A 14,705-nucleotide genomic window follows, 5' to 3' on the forward strand; every position below is an offset into this window, starting at 1 on the left:
GGCCTTCACGAAACCAGGGAGGGAATGCCGACCAGCATCAGAAACGAGAATCCAGGAACCCACGAGGTGGATTTGGCCACACTCCGCAGTTACCTCAAGGCTGTCTTCTCTCTGGCCCAGGGAGAAGGCCTGCAGGGCACAGGCGAGAGGAGGCGGGCAGCGAGGAGAAGGCGCCAGCAGCAGAGCCAGCAGCAGGCGGTAGAGTTCCCGGCGGCAGCGCGAGCTGGTATACGGGGAGCTGCCTAGGACCTCGCCCTGCTGGACGCCCATGACCAGTGGCAGGACCAGATCATGCAGTCTCTGAAAAGGACAGAGAGCACACCTTGAGACGACACCACGACGAGCCAACCCTTCTCCGGGGCCTACTTCCTGGTGTGAATGAGCCCCCGACAGGTACAGAGCTGTGGCTCCTCCCCACCTCCGTGGGGACCAGGCTCCACTCACCCTGTGAGTCTCCTCCTTGATGAGAGGCCCGCACATGAGGACGGTCCGGCTGAGGCCTGGGGAAGGAGACCAGTATGTCAGAGGTGGGCGGCTACACGATGACGAGCCAGGGCTTCTGAAGCACATGGCCCCAGCTGAGCACCCCACTCTGCCACGGCCCACCTCAGGCAAGTCACGTAACTCCTTTAAGTTTGTTTTCTCAACTATAAAATGGGGATCCTAAACGTATCCCTACTACCTAAGCTGTTGACAACATTATGTAAATGAGACAGATGATGGAGGTACAACATTATAAATGTGCGTTTACGTATTTGGGGAGAGCTGGCACTTCCCTTCACACGGGGGGTGGGGGGCTGGAGGGCAGTGGGGGGCTGGAGGGCAGTGAAATACACGGGACCCAAAAGAAAGTCACTTCTGCGTCCAGATTAGCAACTTAGAAGCAGGAAGCCCCACTGAGCAGCCCGCCTGGGGAGTGTGAGCTCCACAGCCCAGGGATTTTGTCCTCTTCCCAGCCCTGCCCTCTTGTACTAGAACAGCACTTGGCACGTACAGGGGATGCACGAACAAAGATAGCTGAGACCCTGGAGGGGTGGTGTCAACACCAGCACTCCACCTAACAACAGGACCCAAGATTCCACCTGCAGCCCTGGGGGTGGCGTAGCTTCGCCACAGGCTCTTAGCTGGGTCTGCATTTTTTCTACACCCTCCACCTCAACGACTGGTTTGGGGCTATCACCCCAGGCCATCCCAGTGCGCTGAGGTGCAGGGCACAGGCCTCACCCACCTCTCAGCGCAGCTGCACACACGTCACTGTTGGCATTGCTGTCCCCTTTCCGGTGGCTGGGCGGGGCCAGAGCCTCCCCCATGTCCAGCTTTAGCTTCTTGGGGGCGCTGGGCTTCCCGGTCTGCAAACCCCCATCAGGGCTCCCCCGGGGACTGCGCAGCTGGCGGGGGAGGGGAACATAAATCACACACACCGGCCAACAGGAAGGCAGGACAGTCAGAAGGCAGTGTCTGGTGGCGAGGCTGGTGAGGACAAGGGGCGCAGGATGGGGTCCCGGGACAGGGGCAGAGGCCTCACTCACTTTGAGGGCATCAGCCGGCGGGGAGATGTCACTGAGCAGGTGGGTGAGCAGGGCCTCACCCGAGGCTCCCCCCTGAAGCACTCCTGCCGAGGCCCCACACACCTGCACCCACAGCTCCAGGACAGTGTACACCTTGGTCCGCATAGTGCTGTGGGAGGAGCAGAGGGCAGCTTGTGAAAGGGAGTCGATGTCCCAGCCGCCGGCACCCCTGGTCCACCGGCACCCCCTCACCCACCCTCTCCTCTTTATTCTATTCCTAGATGGTCACCTGTAAGGCCTCTCCTGGCCTGGAGAGAGGCTGTCCCTCCCAATGCTCCAGGCATTGAGAACCTGGGGAAGCAGGCGGCTGATCAGGGCCCCAAAGCGCAAGAGCCGGCCTCTACACCTGGGGGCGAAGACAGAACAGTGACCCCTGCTCCTAGCACATCCCAGCCCTGCACCGCATCCTCCCGACCCCACTCACGCGAGGATGAGTGCAGAGAGCAGGTCCAAGGCTTCCAGGTGGAGGGAGGGCAGCAGCAGCAACCGCAGGGGACCGTCCCCAAGCAAACTCTGCAGAAAAAATTAGCAGAGTAAGGAGTGGGGGAAGAAAGTGAGGCAAAGAAAGAGAAATGGAAGCAGGATACATGCATGTGACTGAATACACGTGTGCACGCAGGTAAGGAACCCACACCCGACCCCAACTCCCCCAACAAGATCTAACTGCCATCCTCCTCAGCAGACCCTGCAAGGAGGATGAGGGAGGGACGGCCGAACCTCGCGGCAGTGACACAGCTGGCCCCCAGCTCACCCTCCCCTGAGGAAGCACCTGCTACAAGTGCTCCCGCAACATGGGAGCGAATTGGCACTGATGTGCGTGTGCCGGGAGCACGGGAATAACGGCATCTGGAGAGGTAAGGAGCTGGCCGGGGCAACCTCAGGCGACATCACTTCGGGAGCCACAGCCCACACTGCTTGCCCGGCTGCCCTGCATCCTGGGCAAGCGCTGTGAACAGGGCACAAACTCCACTTACGATGTTCTTGGCACTGACGCTGAGGGTCCGGCAGATAAGATCCAGGATTTCCTGCACGGGGACGGACACGGGAGCGCCGAACTCGGAGCTAACGAGAATCAGAGCAGGGAGATCCTCAGCGTGGGGGCCCAGGGCGACTCCACACCCACCCTCAACCTCCCTCCTCATAATGAAGACGACACCCATCTTGGCCCCTCCTGCTCCAGGCCCTCGCTCCCTCTGACACTCACACACCTGAGCATGAGCCCCAGGCAGCGGGCCAGCCCGGAAAACCTCTGCCAAAGCCGGAGAAGGACATGGGCATCGCCATCTTCTGAGGGGGAGAGCAGCGTCTCCACCCCAGGGCCTTCGTACTGCATAGGAGCTGGACAGAAACACAAACACCTTCACACGCCAGGTCTGTCTTCCATCCCCTCCTCCTCCATTCTGGTGGAGGACCCACCCATATTCTACTCCCTTTTGCCTAGAACTCAAAGGCCCCGCCTCTCCAGACCAGCCCCCTGCTCCCCTCACCACCGTGCCACCGACCACAGCAGCCACAGTCCCTACCCGTGTCCGCCCCCGCATACAGGGCCCCAAGCAGGCTGTGCAGAGAGGTCAGCAGGCTGTGCAGCTCCTGCTCCCAGCTGTCCGTGTGCTTCAGGCCCTGGGAGAAGCCAGCCCCTAGAGAGGGCAGCCGGGAGTAACACTCACAGGCCAACTGCAGAAGACAGGTTGGAACCCTGGTCAGATGGGAATCCAGCCCAGCCATGGAATCCCAACCCCACCAATGCCCAGGAAGATGGAGATCAAAGAGAGCTCTGAAGGAAAATGGAAGGGACTACGGGGCAGAAAGACAGATGGAGACACGGAGGCAGAAGTCACGACTTGTGTTTACTGCGTATGTTCACAGGGAGGGGAGTGAGACCGTGGTCGAAAAGCAGTAACAGACAGAAAAATAGAGAAAAGAAGCTCCAGCTCAGACCCCAGGCTCTCCATCTCCCTCCTTTCCCTTTACCTGCTGGAGCTGAGGGCTCAAGGCATCCACCCGAGACAGGAAAAATGAGGCCAGCTTGCCCTGGATTAGAGGGAAAGAAAGGGAGAGGCTGGTGAGTCAGCTCCAAGGGCCAGAGACATAGACCCCGCCCATTCCCAGCAGCAGAATCGAGGCCCAGGATCTAAGGCCTTTTTCTTTCCTGCAGACAAGGAAGCACCACACTCTAAGGGGCATCATGCCTGGGTGCAGACATGCTCTCATGGCAGAAAGACACCCTGAATGTCGCCTCTTGTCCTTAGCCTCCCTGTTTGAGGCCTGTGTCCCACAGACGACTGGGCCCCCTCCTGCCAGTCTTTGCAAAATGACAGTCATCTCCCTCAAGCCAAAGACACAGCACTGAAAAGCAGCTACCTCCACGCCCCAACTCCCTGCCAGCTCAGACAAGAAGCAAGGGTCCAAGCTGGGAGGTGCGGCACTAACCAGAGGTGCGAGGGCAGGACAAGGTGGAGAGAGAAGGAAAGGCTGCCCAGCAGGACTGAGGTAGCACATCTCAGAGCAGCGACCTGTCAGTTAGCCAACAACAGTACTCCGCCTGCTATGTGAAGGCGCCGGCACAGGACTGTTTAACTGGGGCCCCATTTAGCTGGAGGTAGAATCAAAGGGGCCTGTGAACATGGAAGGGAAATTTTTTAAATCATTTTCACTAACCTGTAAATGAAGTATAATTTTTTTTTTTTTTTACTGTATATGTAGACAAAAAGCCACAGTAGTATCAGCAGTACCTCTGACTGTCACCATCAGAAATCACTTATTTTCATTTCACGTTACATATAGTTGTAAACAGTTATCTTGAATTATCATTCACGTGCATCACTAATTTGAAACTTAGTTACCAGACCTGCTGCTAGATCCTGTTATTTGACACGTTAGTGAAGCAGCACATCCCACTCTATCACAATTTTTTAAAGTATACATTTCAACAGAATCAGTGTCCCTTGCAACTCCATGTATTTTATGGATTTAAAAACATTCGAAGAGGTCTATGGCACAAAAAGGGTGAGAACGCTGAAGTATAACAGGATTTCCACCTTCAGTGGGTGTAAGAGTCGGGAAGACAAATGCGTGGAAAACAGAGAGGGAGGGTCAGGAGGGACTGATGCTGAGAGGCAGGACTGAGCTGGGTTGGGGAGAAAAGGGAGGACCCGGATAAGGAGACAGAGGGAGGGACACCATGAGGAGAGCTCCAGGCTCACAAGAGGCCCATGGAGAAGCAGGCCGGCCTTAAATCCCAGGCTAGTGTGTATGGACCTCATCAGGGGATGGCGGCATCACATGCACAAAGGTAAACTTCCAGAAGACAAGGAAGACAAATCAACAGTGGCACCAGGTACGCAGCAGGGGACTTATGGGAGGAAGCAGGCACGGAGGTCTAGCAGTGTATGGTTCAGAAAGCAGCCCTCCAAGGGCTCCCTGCCATCGCCCTGTGGCAGGAACCACATCTGGTTTCCCACGTTCCACTGCAGGATTCTCACCATGAGACAAGCACTGTTACAGCTGATCCCAGGGTATGAGAAGGCCTAGAACCGTTTCCCTTGGGACTTGGAAAGCATTTTCAGGTCCGGTGTGGTAGGGTTCTGCACACTTCAAACCAAAAGCAGCAACCGCCCACAGGTCTCCTGACACCGGCTTCTCCAAGGATGACAGAGAGTCGCCAAAGCCTTATCTACAGTGGCACTCGGCCCTTTTGGCCAACTTACTGCTCACGCTTTCCCTGAGACTCTGAGTCAAAAAGCTGGACTGAGGCCACCAAAAGTCTGCTTACGTGACTGCAGTCAAGCAAAGTACAGGGACATGGCTCTGACCACAGGTCTACCCCAAGTGACCTGCAAAGCCAACCAAAGTAACGGCTCACTTGGAACATTTCACTGGAAACGCAAGCACGCGTGCACACACAGTACGTCCTGGGTGTCTCTTAAGAGTGGGGTGAGTCTTCCCACTCATTCCAGGGAACAAATAATCTGTCGAGGAGGAACGGTAACGCCTCTACAGGACTGACTGCATGGACTCAGAATGCCTGAGATACCTCATTTGGGAGGGGTCATCCTGAGCTTGGAGATTGTAATTGCCCTGGGAGCTTCTGGGGGATGGAATAGAGAACAGATAGACACTCCAATTATCAGTTCCTAAGTACTGGTCTGCAAGACGTTTCAAGTACAAACTGCCCCTGGGGCCTCCACACAAGACAGAGTCTTATCTGCCATGTAGGCAACAGACAAAGCCAGACTCCTCAACAGAGGGAAGTTCTCCAGATGACACTGTATTCTTAGAGAAATAAAGGCATATGCACCCCGTAACAACATATGAAAGTTTTGTTGTTTGGTTTGGAGAAGGTACTTAAAATGCAGGCCATAACTTCAAAAACTACACGTCTGACAAAAGGCTGTGAGTTAAAGATGAATTCTCCTGACCACCACTCACAACGAAAATTAAGGGGCACTAGCAGAGGATTCACGGGCAGGCTAGTCTGACTACTCAAATCTTGACCCCATAGATAACACTCAATTCTCCCTGCACTTTCCTGGGAGGATGCAGGTAGGTATAGATAACCCCAAACCAAGCTGAATCAAAGCAGGCGTATGCAGTAAAACCTCACGTACTTTGACCAATGAGGGGTCAGAGACAAAGATCTAGCCTGTGCAATTTAAGAAGTTAATTTACAGAGCATTCTAGAAGAAAGTTTAGTTTAGTAAACTAAACTTAGTAAACTTTAGTTAAAAAAAACACTTTAATAAAATCCCCAAGTTACTCCAAATGCCTTCTTGACAAAGTCCTGCCCTGCTACCCAAAGATTCTACTACCTGCCATTAGTGGCAGTCATATGAAAGCAAAGCATCAGCAAGGACGGGACCCAAGTTCACTGAGAAATATCACCTGCTCCAGGGCTTTTCAAATACTGCAAGTAACCAGTTACCAAAGTACCACTCCCAGACCACAGCGCACGTGCCCCCAGAGCTCCGCGTCAGGCTCACGATCCTTCCCAAGCCACTAACAACTGATCAGAGCCGGCATCAGTGTGGAAGCCTGTCTGTCAATCCTGTCCACGTTCTTAAAAGTGCCTGGGGAGTTTGGTTTGGTGGAAAAAAACATGGGCATGAAGGACAAATAGTTCTCACTCTCACCCTGGTTCTACAACTACCAGATACACACGCTTGTGTTAGTCAAACCCTTCTGGACCCGTTTCCTCCTGTTTAATTCGGTGACACCAGCTCTACAGAATTACTGTAAACTGAGAAGACACACAGCGGAGTGCCTGGCACATAGTGAGTAGCAGTTCTACTAAGTACCAGTTCCCTTTCCCTCTGACTTTCTTAACTTGGTCATAGAACCATGTGAGCTTACTTTCAAGATAACTTGTATGGCAAACTCCCCCTTAATTGGTAATACTGAGTATAGTATTACCAATTACTGTGATTAACCACATGAGTTATACAAAAAAATATATTAATTTGCCGCTAATTCCAGTTCTCCATAGGTTTGTGCTTCCATCTGAGAAAGGGGGTGCCCAACGGTTTGTCAAGCAATGATGAGTGTATCAAAACAAGAGAGAACATCTAATCGACAGGAGAACACCTGTTTGTTCTTAGGTACTTCTTGGCATTGAATTATTCTGCAAACAATCAATGTACCAATTCCAAAGGCCCTTTAACTGTTACTGCTTTGGCAGAATTTGATAACCATTCATATTTGTTATTTTATCTCCTTGAAAATAAAACGAATTCTTCCACTGACCTCCTTCCTCCCTCACCTGATCCACATCCACCCTGCCTGTTTGCCCTAATAAGGCTTTGCTGTGCAGCCACCTTTGTACAGCCATGACAGCTCGGGGGACAGGGTGACAGATTAGTCAGGAAAATAAGGAGAGAGAAGCGCTGGGGAAGCTGATATAGGGAAGTAATAAGTCAGGAAGCCTTCCCAGAGGAAATCATAAGAGCTTTAGGAACAAAGTAAAACAAGATGGTAGAAAAATGGGCAGGGCATTCTAGAGGTATGGAGAAAGCAGGGCAGAGAGAGGAAAGAGTCCAGGGGTAAGAGCCTGAGCTTTGGCGTCAGTTCTTAGGCAAGTTACTTAATTTCAATTTCTTTATCTGTGAGGATTAAATGAGAATGCATTTAAAGCTACGAGGTGGCACAATTAGAGCTGTGGAGACAGGAGCTTAGAAATCTCAGCACCGGAATCTGAGGTAAGACGGCTATCAAGGTGTATGTTTGTGGGAAGAGGAGTTCCCATGAACACTTACTTTGAGAGACCCACACGCCCGAGGAAAATAGGTCATACAAGCCTTCATTCCTTCCAGTGCTGAGAGCTCACTCTGTGGGGAAACAGAAAGTAAGGAAGAGGCCGAGGGCCCAACGCCCCAGACCCTATCTCCACCCCACCACGCGCCCCTCAGGGTCCCTTCTCCTTATACTTTTTCTTGGCCCGGACCCCTTCTCACTTCTTCAGTCCTATTCCCCAATCACTTCCCATCACATTCTTTAACCCAATGGGTATCAGTGAGGGCAAGCAATGCAATGGGCCCAGGGGAGGGGGACCCGGGCAGGCGTCTCACCTCCGGTCTGAGGCCCAGCAGGGAGGTGAGAAGGCCAGGAAGGTGGTTCATGGAGATGTCCCGGAAGAGTGTGGGGAGCTGGGCCGCGTAGCGGAGCAGGTCCCCCAGCACAGCCACGGCCAGCTCCATCGTGGGGGGCGGGTCCTGGGACTAAAGAGCAACAACACCCCATGCTCCCAACCTCACCTTCACGGTCACCGAAAGGAGGAATGAGAGGTATGAAAACATGGGGCTTTTGACAAACACCAGTTAACGTCAACATTACCATCAAATCTACTAGGGACAGGGGCTTCCCTGGTGGCGCAGTGGTTAAGAATCCGCCTGCCAATGCAGGGGACGTGGGTTCAAGCCCTGGTCCGGGAAGATCCCACATGCCACGGAGCAACTAAGCCTGTGCGCCACAACTACTAGGCCTGCGCTCTAGAGCCCGCGCACCACAACTACTGAAGCCCATGCGCCTAGAGCCCATGCTCCGCAGCAAGAGAAGCCACCACAGTGAGAAGCCCGTGCACTGCGACGAAGAGCAGCCCCTGCTCGCCGCAACTAGAGAAAGCCAGTGCACAGCAACAAAGATCCAATGCAGCCAAAGATAAATAGATTAAAAAAAAAAATCCACTAGGGACAGAGCGTATTAGAGATATGGAGCATCCGAAGTAACACATTCATCTACAGACAGGACGTGTGTTCACACTTTAGTACTATGCGCGTCTGGGGGTCCGAGGAATTTGGGGGGAAAAAAGGTAACAAAGCCATACTTTAAAGATCTGCCTGACTAGAGCATCTCAAGAGTTTCTTTCTGCTCCCATACTACATTTCCCTGCTAGGAATGGAGAGGAGCACTTCTCAGACCACAAGAAAAGTCTGAGAAAACAACAAAACCGCCCCATCTCGCCAAGCTTGCTTCTGGCTGTCTCAGACCTACCGTGGAATTCACGGAGGAAAAACGGCTTAAATTTATAAAGAAGGACTTCTCTAGAAAATTAACATGTATCTAAGGGAAAAGCCTTCAGCACATTACCCCCTGCTAGACCAGACGCCACGTGTCAATGAAACAAACAAGAATGCTTGTTAGGAAGTCCGACTCAGTGGGCCTACCAACCACAAGCAGGCCTCAACACTGTCCAGCAATCCTCCTGCACCTCTCGCTCGTTAACTCCCTCTGCTACTCAGCCCCTCTCCCATCACCTCCGTATAACCTAACCTGCAACTTCAGAGAAAGCTGAAGCCCAAAGATGGGCACTCCCTCAGCTTCCCACCACCAAACTGAAAACTCCACCTCCATCCTCATCCCTGCTCTCCTTCCTCCTGTCCCACTAGAGGAGATGCTCCTCCCATCCGAGGACAATCCCTCCTCGGTGCTTTAGATAGTCCCCCCTCCCTTCTTCGCAGAACCTAACCCTGTAAACTGGCCCCCTCTCTCCAATCCCTTTCAAAAGGATTCTTCCTACTGACATTTGTGCATGCTCCAGTCTCCCCCATCCTAAAAGTCCTTCTCCTGAGCCCAGACTCCACTTGCCCAATCTCAGCTGTTGCCCAGTTTCTCCCTCTTACCAGCAGAGCCAGACGTCTTGACAGGACTGCCTACCTTCTCCACTTCCACTCCTTCTCCCACTCACTGCTCATCCCAGGGCAACCTGGCTTCCGTGTCCACTGCTCCACCAAAAACACTTTCACAGTCTCATTACCCTTGAGTTGCTAAATCTGATAAAAAATTTTCAGTCCTTGTCTTATTCCAGCTCAGAAGGGCATAAAGAGAAATGACTCCTCCGTCTTCCCTGAAGTATTTGGATTCCATTCAACCCACCATCCTGGTTATCTCCTTTCTGCTGCTCTGTCTTGTCTGCTTTTTTTTTTTTGCGGTTCACGGGCCTCTCACTGTTGTGGCCTCTCCCGTTGCGGAGCACAGGCTCTGGACGCGCAGGCTCAGCGGCCTGGCTCACGGGCCCAGCCGCTCCGCGGCATGTGGGATCTTCCCGGACTGGGGCACGAACCCATGTCCCCTGCATCGGCAGGCGGACTCTCAACCACTGCGCCACCAGGGAAGTCCTGTCTCGTCTGCTTTGTAAGCTCATCCTCCTCTACCTGACCACTGACTGTGGAGCGCCTCAAGATCCAGTCTGTATAAGTATTCAACTTGATCATCTGAGCCTCATCCTCAGCTGCAGCTGCCATCTAAATGCTGAGGACTCTTCCTCTTTGTAAAACATATTGACTGAAGCCCCCACCACTGAACCCTCAGGGTTACCCTCTGAGATATCTGGTCACTTCCACGCACACTAGGTCAAGGGTATGCTTCCTGGGGGCCTCTACTGAATGCCCAAGACCATACTCATGTTATTTTCACCACTCCCCTTGGAACCTGGCTGTCTTCCAATGTTCTGATACCTGGGAGTCATCCTGGACACATCCTTTCCCTGACACTATTCCATCATTAGGACCTGTTGTCTATTTTGCCTCTAAATCTCTCTTGAAATCCCTCTTTGCCTCCAAATCTCTCACCTACTTCTCATCATGTCTCCAGCTGCCGCCCTAGTCCAGGCTACCGTGAATGCTCTCCTAGGTTACCCTTAGTACCTTCCTCGTGGTCCTTCTGCTGCCATTCTGGCTCCTTTCTAATCCTGTCTCACCACAGCAGCCAGAGTGGTATTTCCAAATGAAAGTTTGATCACGTCACCACTACCACCACCTCCTTCCCCCTACTCAAAACCTTCCATGAATTCCCACTGTTCTAAGAATAAAAACCAAACTCCCTAATATGCCTACAACGCCACACACAGCCTGGTCCCCATGCACATACCTCCCCGGTCGCATCTCATTAACCTCAGCCACACCAGCCTGCTTATAATTCTTTACAAATGAGTCAAACTCCTTTTCTCTCAGGACTTTTGCAGGCTTAGAACACTTAGAAAACTCTCAGCCCAGTTCACTCCTACTCATCAGAACAGCCCTCCCTGAACCACTGACCCTGATCACCACCCCAGTCTGGGTCAGGTTCTCTCGTTACATGCTCTCAGAGAACTACATTCTTTACCTCCAGAACACCTACTGAAGTTTATCTTTTCACACTCATTGTATAATTATTCTCTTTCAGGACTTCCTTGGTTAAGACTCTGCACTCCCAATGCAGGGGGCCCGGGTCCAATCCCTGGTAGGGGAACTAGATCCCACGGGCACGCCGCAACAAAGAGTTCACATGCCGTGACTAAGGAGCCCACGTGCCACAACTAAGGAGCTGGCAAGCTGCAACTAAGACCAGGCGCAACCAAATAAATAAATAAATAAAGTAAATGAATAGATTTTTAAAATAAAATAAAAAGCACTTAAAAAATAAATATTATTCTCTTCCACTAGAACACAGATCAGCAAACCATGGTCTGTTGGTGCCTGTTTTTGCACAGCCCACAAGCTAAGAATGGTTTTTAAATTTTTAAAGGGTTGGAAAACAAACCAACAAAGAAACACTACGCAATAGAAACCATGGGAATTCCCTTGTGGTCCAGTGGTTAGGACTCCACACTTCCACTGCAGGGGGCACGAGTTTGATCCCTGGTTGGGGAACTAAGATCCCATGTGTGTGAGGCACAGCCAATAAAAAACAGAAACCATATGGGGTTCGTAAAACCTAAGACATTTTACTATCTATAGACACCTAGAAAGTTTCCCAACCCCTGCAAGAGACTCTAAACCCTGAAAGCAGGGTCCAAGTACATCTCTCCACCAGAGCTTAGCACACAACCTGCCATGTGTGCCCAGAACATGCTTGTGGAAGAACTAAGTGGGGATGTCATCAAAGGATGTAAAAGCAGAAAAAAATTTAAATGTTAAGAGGAAGAGAGGAGTAGGGAAAAAAAACACCTGGGGAATTCCCTGGCAGTCCAGTGGTTAGTATCCTGCGCTTTCACTGCTGAAGGCACGAGTTCAATCCCCGGTTGGGGAACTAAGATCCCACAAGCCACACAGCGTGGCCAAAAAAAAAAATTAAAAAAAAATTTGGGGGGACTTCCCTGGTGACGCAGAGTGGTTAAGAATCCGCCTGCCAATGCAGGGGACACGGGTTCAAACCCTGGCCTGGAAAGATCCCACATGTCATGGAGCGACTAGGCCCGTGCACCACAACTACTGAGCCTGAGAGCCACAACTACTGAGCCCATGTGCTGCAACTACTGATGCCCATGCCCCTGGGGCCCATGCTCCGCAACAAGAGAAGCCACCACAGTGAGAGGCACGTGCACCGCAACTAAGAGTAGCCCCCACTCGCCTCAACTAGAGAAAAGCCCACACACAGCAACGAAGACTCAATGCAGCCAAAAAAAAAAAAAAAATTAGTAAACTATTTAAAAAAATCAAACATCTAGAAAAAGCAGCTTTAGAGATGTCACTCATTAGAAAAGCTAATAAGGATGTGAAACAGCGGTTACAGAGTATGAAAGGTCAGATGAATTAAAATAACCCAGTAGATAAAAATATCAAAACGTGGGCTTCCCTGGTGGCACAGTGGTTGAGAGTCCACCTGCCGATGCAAGGAACACAGGTTCGTGCCCCGGTTCAGGAAGATCCCACATGCTGTGGAGCGGCTAGGCCCATGAGCCATGGCCGCTGAGCCTGCGCGTCCGGAGCCTGTGCTCCGCAACAGGAGAGGCCATAACAGTGAGAGGCCCGCGTACCGCAAAAAAAAAAAAACAAAACAAAACGTTTAAAAGGATGTTTCTATTTGAAGCTCATCCTCCCTGCTAGAAAAAAACTGCTTCTAATTATTCTGTCCTCAGAACTAAATGTCTAAGCCACAAATATGTACCACATCCAGAATGGAGAATACAGCATGGCTGAGGGAGGGAGGGAGGCAGGGCGGCGGCTGAATCCTTACCTGCAAGACCTGCTGAATGCTCCGAAGCCAGGACACACAGTGCTGCTGGAACATCTCTGTGGGGCTCTCCCCCACTAGCAGGGACAGCAGACACAGGCCCTCAAACCTTGTAAGAAAGGTGAGTGACAAGTGGGTGGTGGCTAGACTGCAGAGAAAGCAATTCATCGCCCTTTAACGCTCACTGGCTAGAGAAACACATCACCTCCAGATCCACGGCAGCTTCTAACTCCTGAAATACTTGGAGGACTTGGAGTGAGGTGTGGGCAACAAGGAAAGAAGGGAACAGAAGGTGGGGCACAGAAACCTGGAAGCTGGAATAGGTGGGGTTCAAAGCCAAGTGAACTCATGAAAAGAATCAAACTCTCCACCTTCTTGGGGAATGGAGAAATCTCAGGAATCCGTGGGGTGGTGACAGTGGATGGACAGATATACAGCCCTCTTCCTAAAGAAACATCCCCCTGGAGAAAAAACAGGGTTAAAGACTTACCGAGTTTTGATAGAACCAAGACGTGCATTACTGAGACCCACCAACGCGCCAACAGCTGAAAGGTTCTGGAGGAAAGAAGACAAGGAAATGAGTTGGGAATAGGATGCTAAAGACACAGGATTTCTCCAAGCGCTTCCCTGCCCCACTGTTTCCGAAGCCTTTTCTGAAGTAACACCTCCTTTGAGACCAAAAGGCCATTCCTCTAGAGGCCGACAACCTTTTCCCTATTTTCAGTAGGTGACACACACAGCAGCCTGTCCTGTCCCGTGGGCTTTCCTCAAGTTACATCCCACCTGTCCCCTCCCCAGCTTCCCACCCAACGAACTAGTGTTACCCAGAAGGCTAGACAGCCCGACTCATCCCAGCTACCAGACTTCAAAGACAGGCTCCTTCCATTTCCCTAGACAGCACCTAGCGCAGAGGGACATCCCTAAATGCTTGCTGACTGGACACTAAACTCATCTGACCCCTTCTTCCTTCACCCCAAATCCCCCTCCTCCTGTTCCTGGCTCCCTTCGAGCTGCTAATGCCAACATAAACCAAGTCAACCAGAGCTTCCTTCCTGCACATTCTGGCAGCCCTGAAAGAGGTCTCCTCCTCAGCCCTCCCACGAGTAAACTCTCCACGCTTAAATGGCCAGAGTCCTCTGGTGGCCCCTGTATCCCCCTAACTGTACTCATCATTCATTCTTTCAACAAACACATCTTATGCCTGAATCAGATGAAGGAATACAGAGCTGAATAAAATAAATAAGGTCCCTGTCCTCATGAAGGGAAATGTTGATTCACTTAATAAACATTTATTTACCTACTTTATGTGAGACATTGTTTGAGGTGCTAGGGAGCTTATATTCTAGTTAGAGAAGACAGAAAATAAACAAATGACCAAATAAGAAATAGCACGTTGGAGGGTGCTAGGTGCTAAGGGGAAAAATAAACTGAGGAAGGAAAGGAGAGGCTGGAGTAGGGAAGGGAGACAGCACTCTATGTGGAGTGGACACAGGGCCCTCTAAGAAGCTAGTTGAGCAAAGTGAAAGCAAGGCGTACTGATACGCTCACACGCACTGTGAATATAAAATGGTGCAGCCACTTGGGAAAACAGCCCAGCAGTTCCTCAAAAGGTTAGAGTTAACCATATGACCTAGCAACACCACTCCTAAGTATATGCCCAAGAAAAATGAAAACACACGTTCTCATAAGAAATCGTATACGAACATTCATAGCAGC

The 14,705-nt window shown here is 51.4% G+C and overlaps 1 protein-coding gene and 1 long non-coding RNA gene across 16 annotated transcripts in view; one reads left to right on the forward strand and one right to left on the reverse strand.

Moving 5' to 3' along the window:
- The window catches only part of LOC137212881 (uncharacterized), a 155,976-nt gene extending 143,500 nt beyond the window's left edge, over positions 1–12,476 (forward strand). For 6 of the 8 annotated variants that reach the window (XR_010937672.1, XR_010937670.1, XR_010937673.1 and 3 more), the window contains one exon: positions 121–237. This is a non-coding gene — a long non-coding RNA (uncharacterized lncRNA). Of the gene's footprint in view, positions 1–120; positions 8,136–11,219 lie in introns of those variants that run through there. The other 2 variants (XR_010937669.1, XR_010937668.1) reach the window with 2 other exon arrangements.
- Positions 1–14,705, reverse strand: part of PELP1 (proline, glutamate and leucine rich protein 1) — a 45,639-nt gene that overhangs the window by 1,757 nt on the left and 29,177 nt on the right. For 6 of the 8 annotated variants that reach the window (XM_067716906.1, XM_067716904.1, XM_067716908.1 and 3 more), the window contains exons 2-15: positions 13,480–13,544; positions 12,993–13,098; positions 8,129–8,278; positions 7,817–7,888; positions 3,540–3,599; positions 3,092–3,242; positions 2,777–2,906; positions 2,543–2,630; positions 1,993–2,081; positions 1,798–1,914; positions 1,530–1,677; positions 1,229–1,388; positions 445–500; positions 94–300 (exon numbers count right to left, since the gene is read on the reverse strand). In XM_067716906.1, the coding sequence (XP_067573007.1) occupies positions 94–300; positions 445–500; positions 1,229–1,388; positions 1,530–1,677; positions 1,798–1,914; positions 1,993–2,081; positions 2,543–2,630; positions 2,777–2,906; positions 3,092–3,242; positions 3,540–3,599; positions 7,817–7,888; positions 8,129–8,278; positions 12,993–13,046 (1,482 nt within the window). In that variant the 5' untranslated portion in view covers positions 13,047–13,098; positions 13,480–13,544. Of the gene's footprint in view, positions 1–93; positions 301–444; positions 501–1,228; positions 1,389–1,529; positions 1,678–1,797; positions 1,915–1,992; positions 2,082–2,542; positions 2,631–2,776; positions 2,907–3,091; positions 3,243–3,539; positions 3,600–3,998; positions 4,139–7,816; positions 7,889–8,128; positions 8,279–12,992; positions 13,099–13,479; positions 13,545–14,705 lie in introns of those variants that run through there. The other 2 variants (XM_067716905.1, XM_067716910.1) reach the window with 2 other exon arrangements.

This window comes from Pseudorca crassidens, chromosome 19, assembly GCF_039906515.1.
Source record: "Pseudorca crassidens isolate mPseCra1 chromosome 19, mPseCra1.hap1, whole genome shotgun sequence".
Lineage (NCBI taxonomy): Eukaryota > Metazoa > Chordata > Mammalia > Artiodactyla > Delphinidae > Pseudorca > Pseudorca crassidens.